Here is a 20,516-nt window from a genome sequence, read left to right on the forward strand (position 1 = left end):
TATATTACTGCCACATTTATGAATAGCCCCCCATTTCTGGACCCCAGTCAGCCAAGAAACCTAGATTAGTAAAAGACTGTTGTAAGCCACACATGTTTGTGTTGTTTTGAGGGTGATACCATGTGAATACAGAGAAATTGGCTTGCTGTACTGAAGCTCTGGATGCAAAAAGAATCTGTTCATTTTTTCTTCCCATGGCATTTTCATTGTTTCTTTTCTTTGTGGTTTATTAGGTTCGGCCGTAAACGAACACTTGCCACATTTTTGTTCCTGGGAGGACTGGCTTCTGTTGTTGTCATGTTTCTTCCAGAAAAGAAAGGTAAATATATTTTACTTTTAATTGTGGAGAACACTGGAATAATATCTTCTAATAAAGCCTTTGCAAGAATTATGAAGGCAGTCTTCAACTGCATTTATACAAGGACTGCTTCTGCCAGTTGAATCCAGAAGCCTATGGGTTATTTCTAAAGCTCTTCACTGTGAGTTATGGATGTACAAAAATCCAAAACTAATTTATCAAAGTTTTTTTTCTATTCAAGAGTCATCATAGTTGTAGAGTTTTGCACCTGTTCCAAAAGTCATCATATTTAGGGCACAGATCTGTAGTTTCAGTCCTGATTGTCAACATTCATAAACCTTATTTTTCTTTTTCTTTTTAGTGAAATCCTGCTTTAATGCAGATGGTTTTCTTTGCCATTTAAATAGCATTAATTGTTTTCTTATTAAATTTTAAATTCTGTGGCTAGTTAATGAAAAGTTAAATGGTGCATTTGCACTGCAGATGGAAGCTGAAGACTTAGTTTGTCTTTGGCTAAATGTTCTCCTTTTCTTTTCTTTTTTCAGTGTCAGGGCAATATGAATTATAAAGGATATCACTCAAAGTCATGCCTTGTCTTGATACTGAAGCTGCTACTTTGCTCTCAGATCAAGACATTGGGGTGACCTAGGCAATCAGTTGTACTGCTGGGGTAAAGGCAGTTTCCATGACCAACTTGGCCACATTCCTCTCAGATGGAGTTATTTGCCCCAGTTCAATCTCTAGGGTTAGGTATCAGACAGACAGCTTTTGTCATAGCATGAGAGAGATTAGCATAGTTCCCAGCTACCTGTAGCAGAAAACATGAATACTTTCCTCCCTGTTCTCCATCTACTGCCTGCTCAACTCTTTCCTTGAAAGTGTGAGAGGAATGCAAATGATTCCTTTCTGGGTGATGCAGAATGCAGATGCCATTTCCAGCCTCTGGTTACTTGCTGGATGTTGCCACAAGCTGCAAAGTTTCCTCCATGTGTAAATTTGGGATTATTAGGAGCTGCCAGTTCTGGGCTTCATTCCCACTATGGTTTCAACTGGATCGTACCAAATCACGATCTGGTTTAAATGAGCATGCTTCCCACTTAATCCGAATCGCTGAAGCAATCGAAAAGAGTGGCCATGCTTTTGACCCATTTAACCAGTGTCAAAAAGATGCTGGATTTTTGCAGGTCTTTGGGCTGAATCGATTTATTTTTCAATAAATCGATTCAGCCCAAGTGGGAACCATGTGGATTTGAATCCATCCAGATCCCCAGCCTGGCCTACCTTCTCTGCCCCTGGGCCTTCTCCAGAGTGCACTCCTCCTTCTCCTGGGCTCCTTCGGGAGGCCTTGGGGGCAGCCTGGACTCCCTGTCCCATCATTCCCCACCACTCTGGCCCTGGCCGGAGCCCTTTTCTATACCGCCAGTGGCGGAGAACGCAGAGGCCAGGGGTGGAGACACAAGGCCAGGCAGCGAAGAAGCTGGGCCAGGGACAGAGAGGCCGGGGAATGAGGCACCATGAGGCTGGGCCTTCTCTGTCCCCAGACTCTGCCTTCTCCACTGCAGTGGCATAGAAGAGGGCTCAGGCCAGGGCGGCAGGAGATGATGGGACAGGCAGTCCAGGCTGCTCCCAAGGCCTCTGGAAGGATCCAGAGGAGGCCCAGCCAGGCGGCAGAAAGGCAAGGCCAGGGGTGGAGAAGGTAGGCCTGATGGGCTGCCTTCCCTTGGGCCCCTTGGGCCCAGAGCTCCTACCTGCCAAGAACGGGGCAAGGTAAAGGATGGTGCCTGATCCAGATTGATGAATCGGTTCAGCAGCAATATGATCCAGCTCTGCTTCTGAACCGATTCATCAATTCGGATCAGGCACCGAATTATATGGGAAGTGGGAATGAGGCCCTGATAGGCAATAAAATAGTTTTATAGAATCATAGAGCTAGAAGAGACCACAAGGGCCATCCAGTCCAACCCCCTGCCATGCAGGAACTCTCTATCAAAGCATCCCCGACAGATGGCCATGTGTAAACAAACCAGGGTCTAAAATCCCAGAATAACTCGTGAATCTCTCATACTTTGGACAGCACATTGCACATTCCTTTCAATGTGCCCAATAGGTAACCAATGTTTACTGTGAGCAGAGCAACTCAGTCCAGGCTTTCTTACTAGTTCTGTGGGGAATGTCAGTCTAGCAGTCCACTGTCTTCTTTTACAAGTCTAGGCTGCAAGTATGGGCTTGCTTGAAATACTCCCTCGCAATGAAAAGAATAAAAGTATAAGTGTGTGTGTGTGCGCGCGCACATACATGCGTATCCATATACACATGGGGTGAGAAGCATTCAGTCATTAGAGCCCTTTCTTGTATTGTAAAGTGGCAGCGCTATGCAGCCTGACTACATCAATGAATCACAGGTTGACAAGTGGAACTGGTGAGCCTTTTGTGGGCTTGGACCTTCTTCCCATTCACTGTAAAGTTTACATGGAGTTTATTATGACAAGTATATTTCAGTGAAATGTAAACCTTTCTATTTATCTAGAATTTCCTTAACATTATTTGATAACTAAGCTTGATCCAATCATCTATATATTCCCCAGAGTGTTCCTATTTCCTATGCAATATACATATTTCAACATATTATGACATCTATTAGATTTTTGAAACAAAATGTAACCATTTATGTTGTTTGAACACAACATGAAAGGTGTATTTCTTCCTGTTTCTAAAATACTTTTACATTTGTCAGTCTTTTTAGTACTGAAAGTGAACTGTTCAGATGTTATGTTTGGCTGAATATTTATTGGATTATGTTATATGCCATACAGTATTTCAATCAGATTATCCTCTTGGCAGCTTACAACAGATCCTAAATATAAAAACCAGAACAGTCCCCAAAACAGCCTGCCCAGCAATCTTAGTTTTTCTGGCCTCAGCCAGTTCCACATTTGGAGCTCTGGGTTTCTTCTGGAAGGCAGGATTTCTTCTGGGGAAGCTTTGGGTGAGGGACAAGTCAAACTGGTTTCCCACTTGCCATCATGGTCTTCCTATAGGGCAGTGGTTCTCACACTATTTATCCTCTTGACCCCCATGCAGATGCTGTGCCTCCCCGCCCACTCAATGTAGTATATAAACAAAAATGTTTTGATTGTTTAGTGTGCGTATTTTCATTTGCACGTTCATATTTTAACATTTTATAATGAAATAACATTGTTTAAATTAGAACAGATTTATTGAAATACATTCAATATTTAACTCAATAAATGTATCAATTTTACACATAAGAAAGTTTGGGAGGAAGAAGAGGGATCAGGGCTTCCAAGTCTCCCCCGCCCCCTTGAGCAGATCTCACACTCCCCCAGGGACTTGCCCCACTGTTTGAGAACCACTGCTATGCTTTCGGCCTAATAATAATAAATAAATAAAACTTATTTATATATTTATTTCCCTCCTCTCTGTCAGTGACAATCGAGGTGGCTTACAAGTTAGAAATTATATATAATCCCATGTCCCACCCTCTCCTAAAACATCAGTTAAACAATTAAGGATTAAAAACATACAATTAAAATAACACATCAGCGAATAGGCTATAGCGAGTTCAGAGGAGTGGTAAATTCAGATTAGTGGCTGGGTTTTTTATTCAGGAAAAGCCTGCTGGAAGAGATCCATTTTGACATTCCTTTTGAAGCTGTCTAAAGTGGTAATATGATGGATCTCCTCCAGCAGGCTGTTCCATAATCTGGGAGCAGTTGACGAAAAGGTCCTCTGGGTGGTTGCAGTCAGCCTAGTTCTTATAGGCTGCAATAAATTCTTCCCAGAGAACCTGAGTGCCCAGGGTGGATTATACAGAAGGAGGCGGTCCTGAAGGTAGGATGGACCCAAGCCATTTAGGGCTTTAAAGGTCATGACCAACACCCTATACTGCGCCCGGAAACCAATGGGCAGCCAGTGGAGCGATTTTAAGATAGGTGTTATGTGATCGCTTCTGGTTTTTCCAGTAGCCAACCTGTCTGCCATGTTCTGAACTAATTTAAATTTCTGAACTAAGCACAAGGGTAGCCCCATATAGAGTGCATTGCAGAAATTGACTTGTGAGGTTACCAGCGCATGTACCACAGTTTCAAGGTCTCCCGCTTCCAGGAAAGGATGCAGCTGGCATATCAGCCAAAGCTGATAGCAAGCGCTCCTGACTGTCTCATTTAACTGAAGAGACGAGTCTAGGAGCACCCCCAACTGCAAACACAGTCCTTTGAGGAGAGCATGACCCAATCTAGGGCCAGTGATTGTATTACAGTACCTTGATTAGGGGTCCCTACTGTGAGTACCTCTGTTTTGTCTGGATTCAGTTTTAGTCTGTTTTTCATCATCCATTCCATTACTGCTTTAAGACATTTATTGAGAGGAGAGATGCCATCTGTAGTCAAAACTGTAGACCAAGACATGGAGAAATATATCTGGGTGTCATCAGTGTACTGATAACACCCTGCCCCATGTCTCCAAATGATTTCTCCCAGCGGATTCATATATATATATTAGCATCAAGAACAGGATGGTGCCTTGAGGGATGCCACAGTTAAGCTCCTTTTTTGCAGAGTGACTTTCCCCAAGCATCACCCTCTGGAACCTGCCTGATAGGAAGGAACAGAACCATTGTAGTGCAATACCTCCAATTCCTAATTCTCTCAGGTGCTCCAAGAGGATGTCATATGCCAAAAAGTCATCTTTAGTTGCTACAGATAGTTTACAAGGACTACAATTTTTCCCAACAGGTACAGGAATGTTTGCAGTTGTGAACAGTCGTTCACTGTCTTTACTAGGGAAACTGACTATCAGTGCAGCATTTAATATTGTTTATATCTACACATCTGAACTCTATCCTACAGTGATAAGGTAAGACAGATAAAGTTTGTTATGATAGTTTTTGTTGTCTCTGTGGATGTCCCTCTCTCCTTCTTGGAGGCATCAATCATTTAAAAATACTGGACCTCATTTTCAGGTTGGGCAATAAGAAATCTATCCAATGACTTCTACAGATCTGGGGGCCAGTTATGAATCTTCCCAGTGACCCACCATGGACCACAGACCTATTGAAAATATGGTTTTAGAAACTTAGCAGAAAATTCTCTGACAGATATTCTAAAGCAATAATCCAGCACATTGCTTTCGAGGAAAATTATCATTCTTGGAAATTTCCTGGAGCAGCAGTTTTTCCCTTGTTGGAGCATTTCCCCCCCCCCCCCCCCCCGTGAGTAAGGGTCTCCAGGTGGATCTACAGCCCATGAAGTTTGGCAAAGTACTGTATGTCTCCTGCAGGCTGGGAGCTGTTCACTCCTTTTCATTATTTTCCATGGGAGACACTAAAGAGGGGGGCTTTTCTGGTCAGGAGGGGCCTTCCTATCCATTCTCCCCCAGCTTGTCAAGTATGAGCACTAAGGAGTGAGCTTAGTTGGAAGCCTTTTGGGACTTATTTCCCCCTTGTACTTCCAGGGTATCCAAGAGGTCATCAACATTCAGTAATCTCATAAAGGGATCTCATTACACCTTTGAGACTATGTGTGTAAAAGAAGTTGTAGAATAAGCTTTCATATATTTGGTCTTCTTTTTCAGATGCCTAGAGTGGACTAATTCTCAGGAAGGACTTATAATTAGACTACAGGCAATTTAAAACTTGTGAGTATGGTGATGAAAGAGATTATCGCATGGAGAAATGCTCTCGATATAGATATGGGATTGAAAACTCAAAACCAGGTGTTATTGCATGCACCAGAAGCTGGGTGAGTGAAGCCTAGATGAGGCCCAGACCCCAGACCCATTTTTCCTGTGGCTTTTCAAAAACGAGCTTGCTGTTTTTGAAATTTGGCCGGATAAGTGTGGTTGCAGCTGGGCTGCATTCATCTGGCTGCTGGCCCATGCAATAACACTGGGTTTTGAGTTTTCAATCCTGCATCTGTATTGGGAGTATTTCTTCATGCAATAATCTCCAAAGTGACAAGGTCATTTTCAACTAGGGTCATTGAGGGACTAAGGAAGGATACATATCACAGATGGGGAGACGGATAGAAGTACGAGTACAGATGGGGAGACGAGTACAAGTACAAGCCCAGATGCGAAGTCTGCCCACACACCTACTCAGGAAATGTCATCACAGGACCTAATCACAATATTAGAGGCACTTTCACTTGTTCGTCCTCTAATGTGCTATGTGCCATTCTCTGTCAGTTGCCCTTCACCACTCTACAATGGGCAAACAGGCCAAGCTCTGTGCCAGAGGGTAAATGGACATTAGGAATAGGAATATACAAAAACCTGTTACAGAACATTTCAGTTTTCTTAGGCATTCCATCTCTGATCTCAGAACAGCGGTTCTTGAACAAAAAACGACAAAGGGATATTGGAAAGAGAAACAGATGAATTAGAATATATCCATAAACTCCAGTCATTCAACAGTAGGTTGAGCAAACACAATGGCTTCCTGGAACACTACACATGTTACAACACTGGTTAACAAGGATGCTCTTAGCCAGTTTATCACACCTCCTTTCTGGTAACCCACCAGCATCACGCTACATTCCAGTAATTCCCTCTGTCATTCATATGGTTATCTACTCACTTTGGCTTTAGGCAACATGTTTCGTCTTGCCTTTGTCGCTGAACAAACATAGTTAACGCTGAACCTGCCTCCTCATCACCATACCCACAATGTTTTCATTTCCATGGATATCCATACAGTCTAATTGTTAGAGTCTTCCTGGGCACCTGTTCACTTCATGCACTTGAGAAAGTAGGCAAAATCTCTTAAAGTTTATGTTACAACTTCTTTCACTCAGCCTCAAATGTGCTACACGATCCCTTTGCATACTGATATTGTAGTCTAACACAGCTATGTCTCTGAATAAAGTTACTAGGTAGGTTATACTTAGCACAATGTTGGAAGATCTCCAAGCACAAGTCTACCTTGGGCTTGCCCTCTTTTTCCCCTCATACTTTACCCCTCAAACGCCCATGTAGTGCACCACTGGAACAATTTATTCACATTTTTCCTGCCTCTTGGGTTCTCCTCCTGCCACAGCTGACTGACCAATGACTTCTCTATTTTTCATTTCCTTCTGCCTCTTCAGCCACCACTTTAGAACTGATAGATGGCATCTCTTCCCAAAGCCCAGATCATAGTGGCTTACCCCTCATTAAAGCAAACAAGGCAAGACTAGGGAGTTCTTGTTGAGAATGAGCAACTACTGCAGAGAAGAGATGGGGGACAGGTACACTTGAAATGACTAGATACTACTCTTTGGCCTTGTTGTGGGGCCACTATGCTATATAAATGTTTTTGGGATTGTACAAATACACAAGGGTAATTCTAAATCTTAATTGGTTAGGGGAAAATAATTCCCTTAATTGTCACTGTTTTGTCTTATTTCTTCACAGGAATGTTGGAATGGGAACCTGCTCTATGTTCTCCCGAGTTGGTGGGATCATTGCTCCTTTTGTTCCATCTCTGGTTTGTATCCTTTTTCTTTTCCCCCATCTTCCTCATAGCAGAGACAAGGATCTCCCCCCTTCTCCACTTTTTTTTTCTTTGCTGGACACACTGCAGAATAAAAGATCAGTCTGCATTTGGCCACTTTCAGTATGGAAGATAAAAGTTTGGGGCTGTAGAATGCTTTGGGAAGCATCAGTGAAGGTATCTGGGGGTGTATTTGTGCCCATGGGCACATGCTTTCTACCCACCACTGTACATGGGAGCCATCTTGAAATTTGAATACAGCTTCCCTGTGAAGTGGGCAGAGATACATCTAGATCTCCCAAAATTTTATTATTTATTCATTTACAGTATTTATACCCCACTCTCCAGTCCTAAAGCCTCTCAGAGCGCCTTACAGATAGTTATTTAGACATTTCCCTGCCCTCAGGTTTACAGTCTAAAAAGACATGATACAAAAAGAGAAGGGAATGGTGATGGGGAAAGGGGATCAAGTCCAGTGGTTCTTCTCTCCTTCTGAGGCCTGGACCATGGCAGATGGACTGGAGGGAGGGCCCTTCTTCTTGCTCTGGCTAGGCCTGATGGAGTTGAACCTGCCTTTTCACTCCCAGGCCGGATGATGACAGTTGGCATGGAGGCAGGGTTCTTCTTCTTCAGGCTAGTCCTGATGGAGTGGGCCTGCCTTTCCTCTCCCTCCCAGGCCAAAAGGTAATAACAGATTGGCTAATCTGAAGAAGAGCTGGATTTGACGGAAAAGTCTCAGTGAGAAGGTTCTTAATTTAATCATCTGCAGGTACAGAACTGTGATGACATCCGCTTTCCCCCAAAATTCAGCTGTAGGGCTTAGAGAGAATTATGTGTTTTGTTTAAGAATTGGAAATAACAGATGCTCTGTCAACAAAGAAGCCCCAGCCCTGATGGCTGCCTTTCCAGTCTCCCCTTGTGACTAGAGCCCTGTCCAAAGTGTAAGCAGTGGGACAGAAGTGATTGGCATAAGCTCCTTTTGGACCCCAGAGTCCCAGATGTGGTGGTCATGCCAGTGTAAGAACTGTGTAGCTCCCAGAGGAGCCTGAAACGTTTTGCTATTAGAACCTAGAATCTTACTGGCAGGGATATGGGCAAGAGTGTCAGTGCACATTATGTGGGACACTGGAAAGTTCTCTTCCAATGCAGAGTCACATGCAAGTGCATTCTAGGCTGCTTGCTTAAAGGGTTGGTTATGTGGGACTTCAGTGTAATCATTAAGATCTTAAGATTTTTTCAAGACCCTGTTGTGGTGCCATAATCTCTTTTTATTGCTGCTTGTCTCTCCTGAAATTCACCTTTGTTTTTGTCCTATTAGGCTAGAAGTAAAACAATCTGAAAGCACTGGAAGTACCTTATGGATATGTATTAGACTAGCACTGTCTCATACTTTGGACAGTACAATGCAGGTACATTTCAGTGTGCCCAATAGGTAACCAGTGTTTACTGAGAGCAGAGCAACTAAATCCAGGCTTCCTCCTAGTTCTGCGGGGAATGTTAGTCCATACCAAATGCCAGTTTTATAGTATTAAAAGAGTAAGAATAAGAAGGAAGCCAGAATTCAATCCATGTGTTTTTAGATAGCATTCTGCCCTGTGAAGCACTGTCTTCTTTGGCAGAATGGCCATGGCTACAGAATACATGTCTAAATGTCGCCTTTCCCATTTGCATTCTTTTCATGTCACCATTTTCCCCTGGCAATCTGACTAATTCTGAAACTGTGTTCTTGCACTCTTTACACTTTGATTTGTGAGTACATAATTTAGTAGTAACTCATAGACAAATGTGTTCTCAAGGCATGGTTTGAGAGGATCAGATTGAGAGTGCATTTGAATTCTTATGCTATTGAGTATTACTGTTTCACCACTCCTCAGCTTGTAGCTGACCCAACATGCGCTATGCCAGTGTAGAGGAGCTGGGAAAGAGTTGAGAGTATATGAACACTGCAGCCAAGGTTGTGGGGTTAACATGATAACATTGTTTAAAATTCAGCTGTTGTTGCTGTAAGTTATATTTGTTTACTTTCCCCCCCAGAAATCTTTTCAGTGGTATCTGCCATATATTGTATTTGGGGTGGCAAGTTTGTTGTCTGGTTTTCTGAGCCTACTACTGCCAGAAACCCTAAATACTCCCCTGCTGGAGACAATATCTGACCTACAAGTTTGTTCGTATCGGAAGCTGGGTGATGAAGCCATGTCACTGCAGGAACTAGAAGGCTCACTGGTATGTTTCATTTCTGATTTCTTCTTGTTATAATAGATATAGATAATAGAAACCACTGCATATGTGATATAGTGACTATGACTCTGGAGACCGGGGTTCAAATCCCCACTTGATCATGGAAACTATTTTTAACAAGTGTATGTTCTGTGAAGCTCTGATGATGGACAAGATTAAAGACTTTGACATGCCTTATCAGAGTGCCCCTTAGACTGGCCAGGAAGTCTGATCTTCACATCCAGAACATTCCTCCTACCAATCAATCAGGCAACAGAACCTATCTGATGAAATTTCATAGGCATGCAAATGCAAAGTACTTCCTAAGCAAGTAGACAGTTTCGTAGCTGTTGTTTTTTCCCCTTTAAAAGCATAGCCATTATCTTCTTTTTCCCCAGTCCTTATTTAAAAAATTGCCCCATTTCCACATTAGGACTGGACTTGTGAAGCCAGAATCTGCTATGAGAAAAGGGAGCTGCTTTTCTAGGAGACTTCTGGCTGCTCTTTTGTGTCTCAGTGTCACCAGCTCTGCTTCTCAACAAGCCTGCTCCAGCAGCAGAGGTTGTAGCACTCTTTACCCTCCTCCTCCACTTAACAGCCAGGACAAGGGGGATTGCCAGATCCCCAAATCAGAGATGGAAGAAGCAAAAGTAAGAGGCAGTAGGTTTGGCTGTCCTGTTATTAAAGTCCTGGACATGTTGGAAGATGAGCGAAACCATTGGCACTGGGTAAGGTCAGAGATGATCTTCCTGGCTTAGTTTTGTGGATTCAAAGAGTTGGAGCTTAGAACCATAGAATCATAGAGTTGGAATAGGCCACAAGGGCCATCCAGTCTAACCCCCTGCCATGCAGGAACTCTCAATCAAAGCATACCCAACAGATGGCCATCCAGCCTCTGTTTAAGGCTTCTTATCCTTCAGCTTGCAGTATCTTGTAATGGGGGATTAACCCCATGAGTGTTTGTCTCAAACACAATCAATATGATTTTATTTACAGTTGTCCCTCCATAGTTGCTAGGGTTCGGGGAACAATACCCCTGTGAATATGGAAAAACCTCAAAAAACAAAAAACACTGTTGTTACCTGAGAGGAGGACACTTCTCTAGGAATCTCTAGGTCCTCCAGTGCAACTCTGTGGTCAATGTCCAACATACACTGACCATAGAATGGCACTGGAGTAGCTACAAAAGGTCTTTCAGTGCAACTTTTAGTTAAAGTTGACCACAGAGTTACACTGGAGGACCTAGACAGTCCTAGAGAGAACATATTAATAAAATCCGTGAATAATCAAATCCACAAATATCAAATCCGCAAATATGGAGGGATGCCTGTATTTTTTTATTCAGAGTATTTGTATCCTACTCTTCGGAAACAAATGCTCTCAGAGCAGTTTATAGATTGCTAATTTGACAGTTTCCTGCCCTCAGGTTTACAGTCTAAAATGACATGACACAAAAGAAGAAGGGAATGGCAGTAGGGAAGGGGATCAAGTCGAGCAGATACTGACCGTTCTTCTCTCCCTCAGAGGCCAAAGTGGTGGCCATTAAGATGGAGGGAGGGTCTTTCAACTTCCCCTGGAGCTGGGTGTAGTGAACCGTTGCCTGCCTCTTCTTCTCTCCCTCTGAGGCCAAGATGATAGCAGTTGGAATTTTAGAATTGCAAATGAATTCCTATTGTAAGCTGGCCAGTTGAAAATATTTAGCTTCTCATAGGAGCCACAACATTTTTGTAGTTCTTTAGAGTGTTAAGAGTGCTCCATAGATCTCAGTTACTGTATATAGTTACTACTGCATCTGGTGAAGATGTCTTCTGCTTTTCATCCATAAATGCAGTGCAATGACTAAAGGATATCTTTCTCAGAATCTCATTTTCCTTTTAGTCTGGCCAGGATTCAGCTGGGAGTGAAAGTGAAGATGAAGAATTCTATGATGCCAACGAAGAGACCCAAATGATCAAGTGATGGATAAAGCACTGCTGCTAGATTTTACATCCTCTTTGAATTATCTGATAAACTGTTTGTAGAAACACAAAAGCCAAGAGCAATCAGTGGAGTTTAAAAATACAGTATCTTTGTTAAAGAGAAAGGTAGGACTTGGTTCAAAACTGTTGCAATAGGGCAACTGTCACTAAGGATGTCTTTAGGAAATTGGTCATTTTGACTGTGGGATAAGTAAGCAATGGTATACAAAACGGATCCAATATATAGTTAGATCTCTTTGACTGTCTTACAAGGGTTTTGTTTTGTTTTGTTTTTTTACAGAGAGGCCTGTTTGTTTATTTGGGAGAGACCTGTTTGACAACCCTGGATTTTATTTGATGCTGATAAAAATTTGGGAGGCATTATTAACTCTTAATGGGAACAAATGTTCTGAAATACTACAATGTGATATTTTATAGTGAATGCAGTGTGGAATTTTGATCTTGGGGTGATTTTGTGTCAGGGGACAAGATATGTTTCTGTCAAGTGACGTAGGACTGCGAAGAAGACAGATACTGATTAAAAAGGTAACTGAGTCACAATAATTGTGGATCCACAAGGGAATAACACATTTGACTTTAGGCTATCTTTGCCTCCCGAAAAAAGATAGGATCAAAAGATAGGATCAATACCAGAAGCAGTCTTCCCATAACCAACTTTGCTGGTTAATTCAATAGGAAATGTAACAAGTGTGGCTAATTTAGGTAGTGCAACCTGTGTTCACTTGACACTTTGTCATTGAAAGACTAACAGTCTTATGTTTACACAGAACTCTTTTTTCCCCTTGAAATGTGTTGCTGGCAGTGCTAGGAAACTGTTCTGTTAGAAGGGAGGAATTTGGGTGGTACCATATTCCAGCTGGTGCTGTCCCTTCTGTGCTGCTTCTGTGTGTATACTCCCAGCACTCTGTTTCTTCTTCTGTATTTTAAATGGGAGAAAAGAGTTGAATCCGAAGATGGGAGTTCCTAAATCCATTTCCAGCTCCATTGTCATACCGGTGATAGACACATACCAAGACAGAGCAAGACACTGTTCCTCACTCTGTCGTAAAGGCTTGTACTGCTGTGAGATGTACTCTCATTTAATTTGTCCACTATTGCCAGAGTCAAATTGTATAGTATAATATAGCTTGGGAATAGTTGTTGCCTGGCCGCTGCTAAAGCAAGTTCAGAATACATACAGTATTAGGTAGCTATCCCCTGATGATATGGCATCTGGTTTTGCTACTTAATACTTTATATTTTTGCCTGTTGTCTTTTCATGAGGCAGAAAGACTGAGAGATGTTGTCTAGGGCAGCTTTTCGAACTGATGTCCTCCAGATGTGTTGGATTACATTATCTTTCATCCTCAGTAAGTATGGTCAGGGATGAAGGGAGATGAAGCATATCTGGTGGGCTTCTTGCAGTGTGGAATAAAAAGGAACTTCATTCATAATGGTTTTTATACCAGAAGCAGTCTTCCCATAACCAACTTTTAAAATCAGCATAGAGTGTAAGACTTTTACTTTTCATTTAAAATGATTCCAGCTTGTGTAAGTGTTCATAGATGGACTTTTCAGATGGTTGGTAGTTCCATTTGTTGATTCAGTTGTTGTAGGAGATCAATACAACCTTCCCACAGGTAGCATTTTGATTACATTTTGCTAACAGTTGCTGAAGAGACAACATTTAGTCTTAGAATTTGTGATTTTGAGGGCTTAGTTGAGGTTGCATGTGTCTTATGGATATCTTTTCACTAGTGATCACCAGCGTGCTGCCTTTCCCACTTACCCTATCCATGCCACTTTAGACACTTAACATTATTCTATATGTTTTCTTCTGTCTAGTTCTCAATAATGCATACCTACACATGTGCGCACACACACCTGTACCAGCGCTAAAACAAATGCCTGCACTATAAGGAGGCAGCTAAGAAGCAGGTAAATGTCATAGCACTAATCAGCCCCCACCTGCCTTTATTGAAAGTTTCTTATCCCATTTCTGAAGCTGATGAAGCTTCAGTCCTTCCAAAAACTGTACTGCTCCTAGCAGTCTCAAAGGGAAGGGCAAAGGTGGCAGGGGATAAAGAAAATAGCTGTTGGAAAGGCAAGTTCTGTGAAAGCTGGTCCTTTTTAAGGAGTTAGAAAGATGGGGTAGAAAAAGCACAGAAACATTCAAAGAACCTTCTTCCTGAAATTGCTGAACTACTTGAAAGTCCAAAGGTGTTGGGGAATCTTTTCAATATATACATCCAGTTAAGCTGCATTGGGATAACACTAGTGTATACACCAGAAAGAAGAAAAAGTGTAGGCTTGAAGAGAGTGGGAAAAGAGATAGTGACTGTCTTTTGCCTTAACTGTGATCCCTGCCATAGCTTATCTCTTCATTTTAAATTCAGTGCCTCTCAAGTCAAAGCCCACAATTCTGTGCAGAGTTACTTCTTAGAGGTTTCCACTGAAATACATGAGATGTATCTGAGTGAACTCACAGAGGAAAGTTGTCTTATGAATGGTTAGCTCTTTGACCTCTCCTAGTTTGGTACATAGTGGACAGCAAATTTAGAAGCCCTTGCAAGCCTAACATATATTAGTGTGTAAAATCTTTTAAAAGGAAAAAAAACCCATCATCATTATTTCCATAGAGAATCTATCATTGAGTCCTTATGACTTTATTTAGCAATTGGAGAAAATATGCATACATGGATATGCATATACTAGGTGGACGATCATTTCCAGCCTGATGGAAATGAAATGTCTTGCCAGAAAGACCAAGGATAAATCTTTCAGCAGAAGGAGAGTGGCAAGCGTCTTGAGTTTTGGTTGCACTGATGAAGAAGCACAGTAAAAAAAAAGGCCTTTCTAATAGAAACACATTCATGCAGGTGTGTGCTCAGTTGCTGACTGTGGCCTGTTACAGACTGCCAAAATAAAGCTGCTTCGGGTCTATTTGGAGGTGTATGCTATTTAAATGACGCATGCATCCTAAGAATCCGGAAGCTGCACCAAAGTTGCACTCCAGTGCTTAGGAATGGAGTGTGGCTTTGGCGCGACCTCCAGACTCTTAGGACCCATGCATCGTTTAAATAGCATACCTCCAAAGAGACCCGAAGCAGCTTTATTTTGGCAGTCTGTAACAGGCCTGTGTACGTTCTGAGAAGGAGCAATTACACCTTTCTGCGGAAGCCATTAACACCAAGTAATAATGTGTTTGAGAAGGTGCTTAGGTACTCTTCCCCTTTTACTACCTGGCCTCTATTCCAGGATGGACTACATCCTAAGCCTCTTTACCTGTGCCTTTTCTTAAACTAACATTTTTAGATGACTATTGCCTTTTATCAGAGAACCTGATAAATGAGTATCTGTTTTCTTTTGCTAAAAAGGATGACAGTATCAGTGAGTTTAAAAGTGCTTGGGCTTTCAGAACCTCTTATGTAGATAAAGTATTGCCAATAAATGAATTATATAATACACATACATCTATCTATGCTCTTGGTTGGGATGGCACACACAACTGCTCAGTTGTGTTTGCAGCGAGGAAGTTCCTGTGATGGCTGTTCCACTATGTAGCATGGTGCATGTGAGCCACTCATGAGGAAACCTTTTGCAGAAACAGGTTGCCCCCCCCATCCTATGCACTTTAATGTCTCTGAAATGACTTCCTATTTAAAGATAATACCTAGCCAAAGATAAATGCAGCAGTTAAGAATTAAGTACATTTTTATTATCTAGAAAATTAATGTATGTAACTGTTTAATGATAACCAAATCTGGACCAGGATAATTGGATTTTGATGTTTTCTTGTGTTGAATTGCAAGTTGTAGGCTAGGTCTTGAGGTGAAAATTAAACTGGTTACTGCCAATATGTGGAATTTAAATTTAAGCCTCTGAAATGTGAACTTATTTGGGCATGTCCAGTAAAAAGAGCCAACTTATTTAGAGGTTTAAACCTATTTCAAATTATCATATATATGAATTGGATATAACTTTTATCTCAATGTTAGGATGTGTCTTCCCCATTTTTTTTTCTTGTTAAGAAATATTTCTGCCCCAAAGGTTTATATGGAGCAATTTAAGGAAAATGCTTCATTAAGACATTGCTGCTATTTTGCTCCTGTTTGCTGCTAATATGCTTTTTTTACAGAATGAGCAACCATGTCAACAAGTGACTGGTCTTGACTTCTAGCATGGTTTCAAAAAAGAGTAACATGGGAGTCAAATTAATTTTTCTGTTATTTTTAACCGAAAGCTGCTCTAATTTCATTTCCAAGAGAATGGTTGCAGCCCACAAAACAACTGTCATGAGCCAGCTCCTCCTCATGGCTTAAGATCTTTTTGCCTAAATTGTTTTTGGGCTGGCAGGATTTTGAAACCCTTTCTACTGAAATCAGTGGTGTGAGATATTCTTCATTTGTTTCAATACTGAATCTTCCAGAAAATTGATAAGAGAGGAAATGCAACACATCACTGAAGATGCTTGGGTCAGGCAGGGTATTCAGAGTTTATTCCTTCTCTTCAGAGACTTGCTGGAGTTGCAAGCTGGAAATCGTTCTCCATATTAGATTTTATCCAAGTTAGAGAAGAAGTGTGATGCTTGTCTCTCTCTGAAGTGAGTGGCATTTCCAAATGCCTAAAGCTCGTTTCCAATCCTGAACATATTAAATTTAACACCCTGTCTCCCAGGAAATCATATGTCTAATGCTGCAACTGCATATTTTCCTTTAAGTTGTCCTTCTGATAGGCACAACTCCAAAGAGTTACATTTGTGGGAACAAATTCAATCTGCGTCTGCTTCACTTTCTGGAGCCACAGATGATAAACTATTCTGAAATATTACCTAGGTTTTGCTTAGAAGTGTCTGTGAAACCTGTCTGCAGACATTTTAAGCTAAAGGTGCTGCTGTCTGTTTCTTAGTCCAGAATTTGGGACATTTTGAATACAGGGACCATATAGGTATGTACATTTGTAACATGTGAGGAAGGAACTCTTAATACATGCAATGTGTGCAATGGCTTGTTCTATAATGGAAAGGTTTAACTTCTGGATTTATATGATCATTCTATTTCCTTTTAATGTCTTAATTCCCCAACTGTTATGTCTTGGGCCAAATATGTTTTTTGTTCTATTTCTGCTCCTCTCACTCACAGTTGTCTTATTAAACTTGTTTTCAGTCTGGATCTCAGTTTGCACCTAGTAGAGAGGCTGGAGATGGGCACTTGAAAGGAGTTGTTTTGTCATCTATGCTTGATCGCATTTTTGACACAATAAAAAAACCTTATCTTGAAAATGATGTGAGGCTCTACACTGTGAACAACAATCCTCTCCTTGAAACTATATCCAGCCTCTAACGATTTTGTCCATCCTGGGGAAAAGAGAGATAGTGAACAATATTGCATAGTAGAATCAAAATAAAAATGAATCTAGGAAATCTTGTCCCAGTAGGAATGTTGGACACTCCATACAGTGCTCATCTTACAGATGTGAGTAAACACATTCGGGATCAATTTAACTGTGTAGGACTTAGCTTTCAACTAAGTTTGCTTAGGAAGGTAGCCTGAGCATTTTAAACATTTGCCAGCATTGGTCAAGAGGTTTCTGAGTTTTAAAGCTGTAAACTGCCTTTGATTTGCACAGTTTGTGTAATGTGTGTTTGACTTGCTTTGTGCCTTTCCCTCTCTTCCGACTTTCAAAACCTCTCAATAAACAAGGTAATCCGCAATAATGCCTGCGTCATTTTATGCTCATCTTTTGCCAACAGAAGGGATGATTTCTTTGATAACAGGTATTATTAGATCTACAAGGACAAAGGAGTTCTTTTTGGAACAGTGGCATCCTAGAAGGCTTGGGAAGTAGAATCATAGAATCGTAGAGTTGGAAGAGACCGCACAGACCATGCAGTCCAACCCCCTGCCATGCAGGAAATCCAAATCAAAGCATCCCTGACAGATGGCCATCCAGCCTCTGTTTAAAGACCTCCAAGGAAGGAGACTCCACTACACTCCAAGAGAGTGTGTTCCACTGTCAAACAGCCCTTACTGTCAGGAAGTTCCTCCTAATGTTGAGGTGGAATCTCTTTTCCTGGAGCTTGCATCCATTGTTCCGGGTCCTAGTCTCTGGAGCAGCAGAAAACAAGCTTGTTCCCTCCTTGATATGACATCCTTTCAAATATTTAAACAGGGCTATCATATCACCGCTTAACCTTCTCTTCTCCAGGCTAAACATCCCCAGCTCCCTGAGTCGTTCCTCATAGGGCATGGTTTCCAGACCCTTCACCATTTTAGTCACCCTCCTTTGGACATGCTCCAGTTTCTCAATGTCCTTTTTGAATTGTGGTGTCCAGAACTGGACACAATATTCCAGGTGGGACTTGACCAAAACAGAATACAGTGGCACTATTACTTCCCTTGATCTAGACACTATACTTCTATTGATGCACCCTAAAATCACATTGGCTTTGTTAGCTGCCACATGCAGCTATGTGGTCTACTTGGACTCCCAGATCCCTTTCACATGTTGTCTCCTTAAGCCAGGTGTCCCCCCTCCTATATCTGTGCATTTTATTTTTCCGCCCTAAGTGCAGTACCTTACATTTCTCCGTGTTGAATTTCATTTTGTTAGCTTTGGCCTAGCTTTCTAGTTGATTCAGGTCATTTTGAATGTCCTCTGGGGTATTAGCTATTCCTCCTAATTTGGTGTCATCTGCAAATTTGATAAGTATGCTCCCAATTCTGTCATCCAGGTCATTGATAAGGATGTTGAATAACACTGGGCCCAGGACAGAGAATTGTAGAATTGTTAGTGTGAATCAATACCTTCCTCTAGGTGAGTTGCAAATTGTTGTTGTAATCTCCTGAATGAGTGAATTAGTTGGGCACGGTTGTGAGAAGTTGGAAGTGCAGAACAGTATTCAGGAGAGAAAATGAGCTGACTGCAGGATGAATAAAACCCTAAAATGTTTATCATGAGAATTTTCATGTAGATATTACTATTTCTCTTAACTGATTCATCAGGAATCCATGTCTCCTGTAATTTGTGAAAGCATCAGTTCTATATCCTGTTCTGCCTTCCAATTTCTTTATTGGTCTTTCTATTAATAATCTATACAGTAAGCAGTCGGGTATCTTTAATACGTATTTGCTAAGCTAATTTACTTGCTACACATGTTCACTGGCGTGGCTTTTCACAAGCAGTCCTTATATTTTTGTTATTTCACGACACAAAATTCTCCACAAAGCCTCTAACCCTGCTTCAAGAATCAGAGCTTTTAGGATTCTGTGTGAGAAAGAAGGCATTAATGCTAATACAGATGGATTATTTAAGACCTCTCAGGTCACTTGGTGTCAGCGTTTCTAATATTTTTCTCCGTTCGCTTTCATAGCAAGGATGTACTGCTTAAAATAAAAGCATAACACTTCTTTGCATCTAAAATACACTGGAAATTAAGCATTTTCAGCCCTGATTAGTACTTGGATGGGAGACTACCAATGAATACCAGGTGCTTTAGGCTGTATTTCAAAGGCGAGGTTTGGCAAAATCACATCTACAAGGGCAAAGCAGTTCCTTGCTTAAGAAAACCCTATGAATTTCAAGGGGTCACCATAAATTGACACACACACTGACACTATAAATATAACCCAGGACTCTCTTCTCTTTCCCCTCCAGGATATCAGATGCACCCATTATCTGTCAGACATCAATCTATCAGTAATTTTATTACGGAGCATACATGGACCAGCACAAAAGGGAACAGAAACAATTTTTACCCTGAGTTAAAATTTTGACAGTGGCATAAAATACAAAATGGCATAAAATACAATAAACATATATGGTAAAATTTAACAAAGTAGGATAAAAATCAGATTGACATAAAACACAAAATTTACACCCAGTAGCACTAATAATAAAAAATTAGAAGAGTAAGTCAGAACTCCAGCAACTGACAGCAATGCCATTTGCCTGGCTGTTTTTGTCAGTTGAGCTCACCTATTCACATAGAAGCACAGTTTGTCATATTCGCAACCTTTTGCTCCTCCACTTTCTTGCCAGCTATGAGTTGGATATGTGCAGGTTTGGACTTTCCACCATCTGCTAGTGCCCATGAAATTACTTCAAGATATGCTTTGTAATCTCCATAATATCTGAATAAGGACACTTATATATAAAAAACTGATTTTACTGGAAAATGGAAGAAACGTGTGTCCCTTTTTCCTCCAGACCTTAGTATGTCTTAATGGTGAGGAGCTCCATAAAGGCAGTGTTGCTATAGCAAACACAAAACTAAACAAGAATATAAAAAAGGTAGGAAAATGGTCAACTTGTTTAAAAACAGGGTCACCAAAAGTGAATGTGTGGGTCTATATCTGATTCATAGACTGAGCTACAGATGAGAAAGTCTCTAGTTCAAATCTCGCCTTTGCCAAAGTGGTGTAAGAATCACAGGGTGTTCAGCCCTGATTAGAAAGAGTAATTTATCTGAACCAACATTTCCTAGAAAAGGGGTGGAACTATGGCAGTTGGACCATACAAGAAACGTATGTACAGATGCGTCAGTAGACGTTAT

The 20,516-nt window shown here is 41.3% G+C and overlaps 1 protein-coding gene across 1 annotated transcript in view; it reads left to right on the forward strand.

The window, feature by feature from the left end:
* The window catches only part of SLC22A15 (solute carrier family 22 member 15), a 33,573-nt gene extending 18,654 nt beyond the window's left edge, over positions 1 to 14,919 (forward strand). The window contains 5 exon segments of the mRNA XM_042451970.1: positions 234 to 319; positions 5,053 to 5,173; positions 7,709 to 7,781; positions 9,822 to 10,010; positions 11,883 to 14,919. Of these exon segments, the coding sequence (XP_042307904.1) occupies positions 234 to 319; positions 5,053 to 5,173; positions 7,709 to 7,781; positions 9,822 to 10,010; positions 11,883 to 11,963 (550 nt within the window). The 3' untranslated portion in view covers positions 11,964 to 14,919.
* Positions 14,920 to 20,516: the final 5,597 nt, after the last annotated feature.

Source organism: Sceloporus undulatus, chromosome 2, assembly GCF_019175285.1.
Source record: "Sceloporus undulatus isolate JIND9_A2432 ecotype Alabama chromosome 2, SceUnd_v1.1, whole genome shotgun sequence".
Lineage (NCBI taxonomy): Eukaryota > Metazoa > Chordata > Lepidosauria > Squamata > Phrynosomatidae > Sceloporus > Sceloporus undulatus.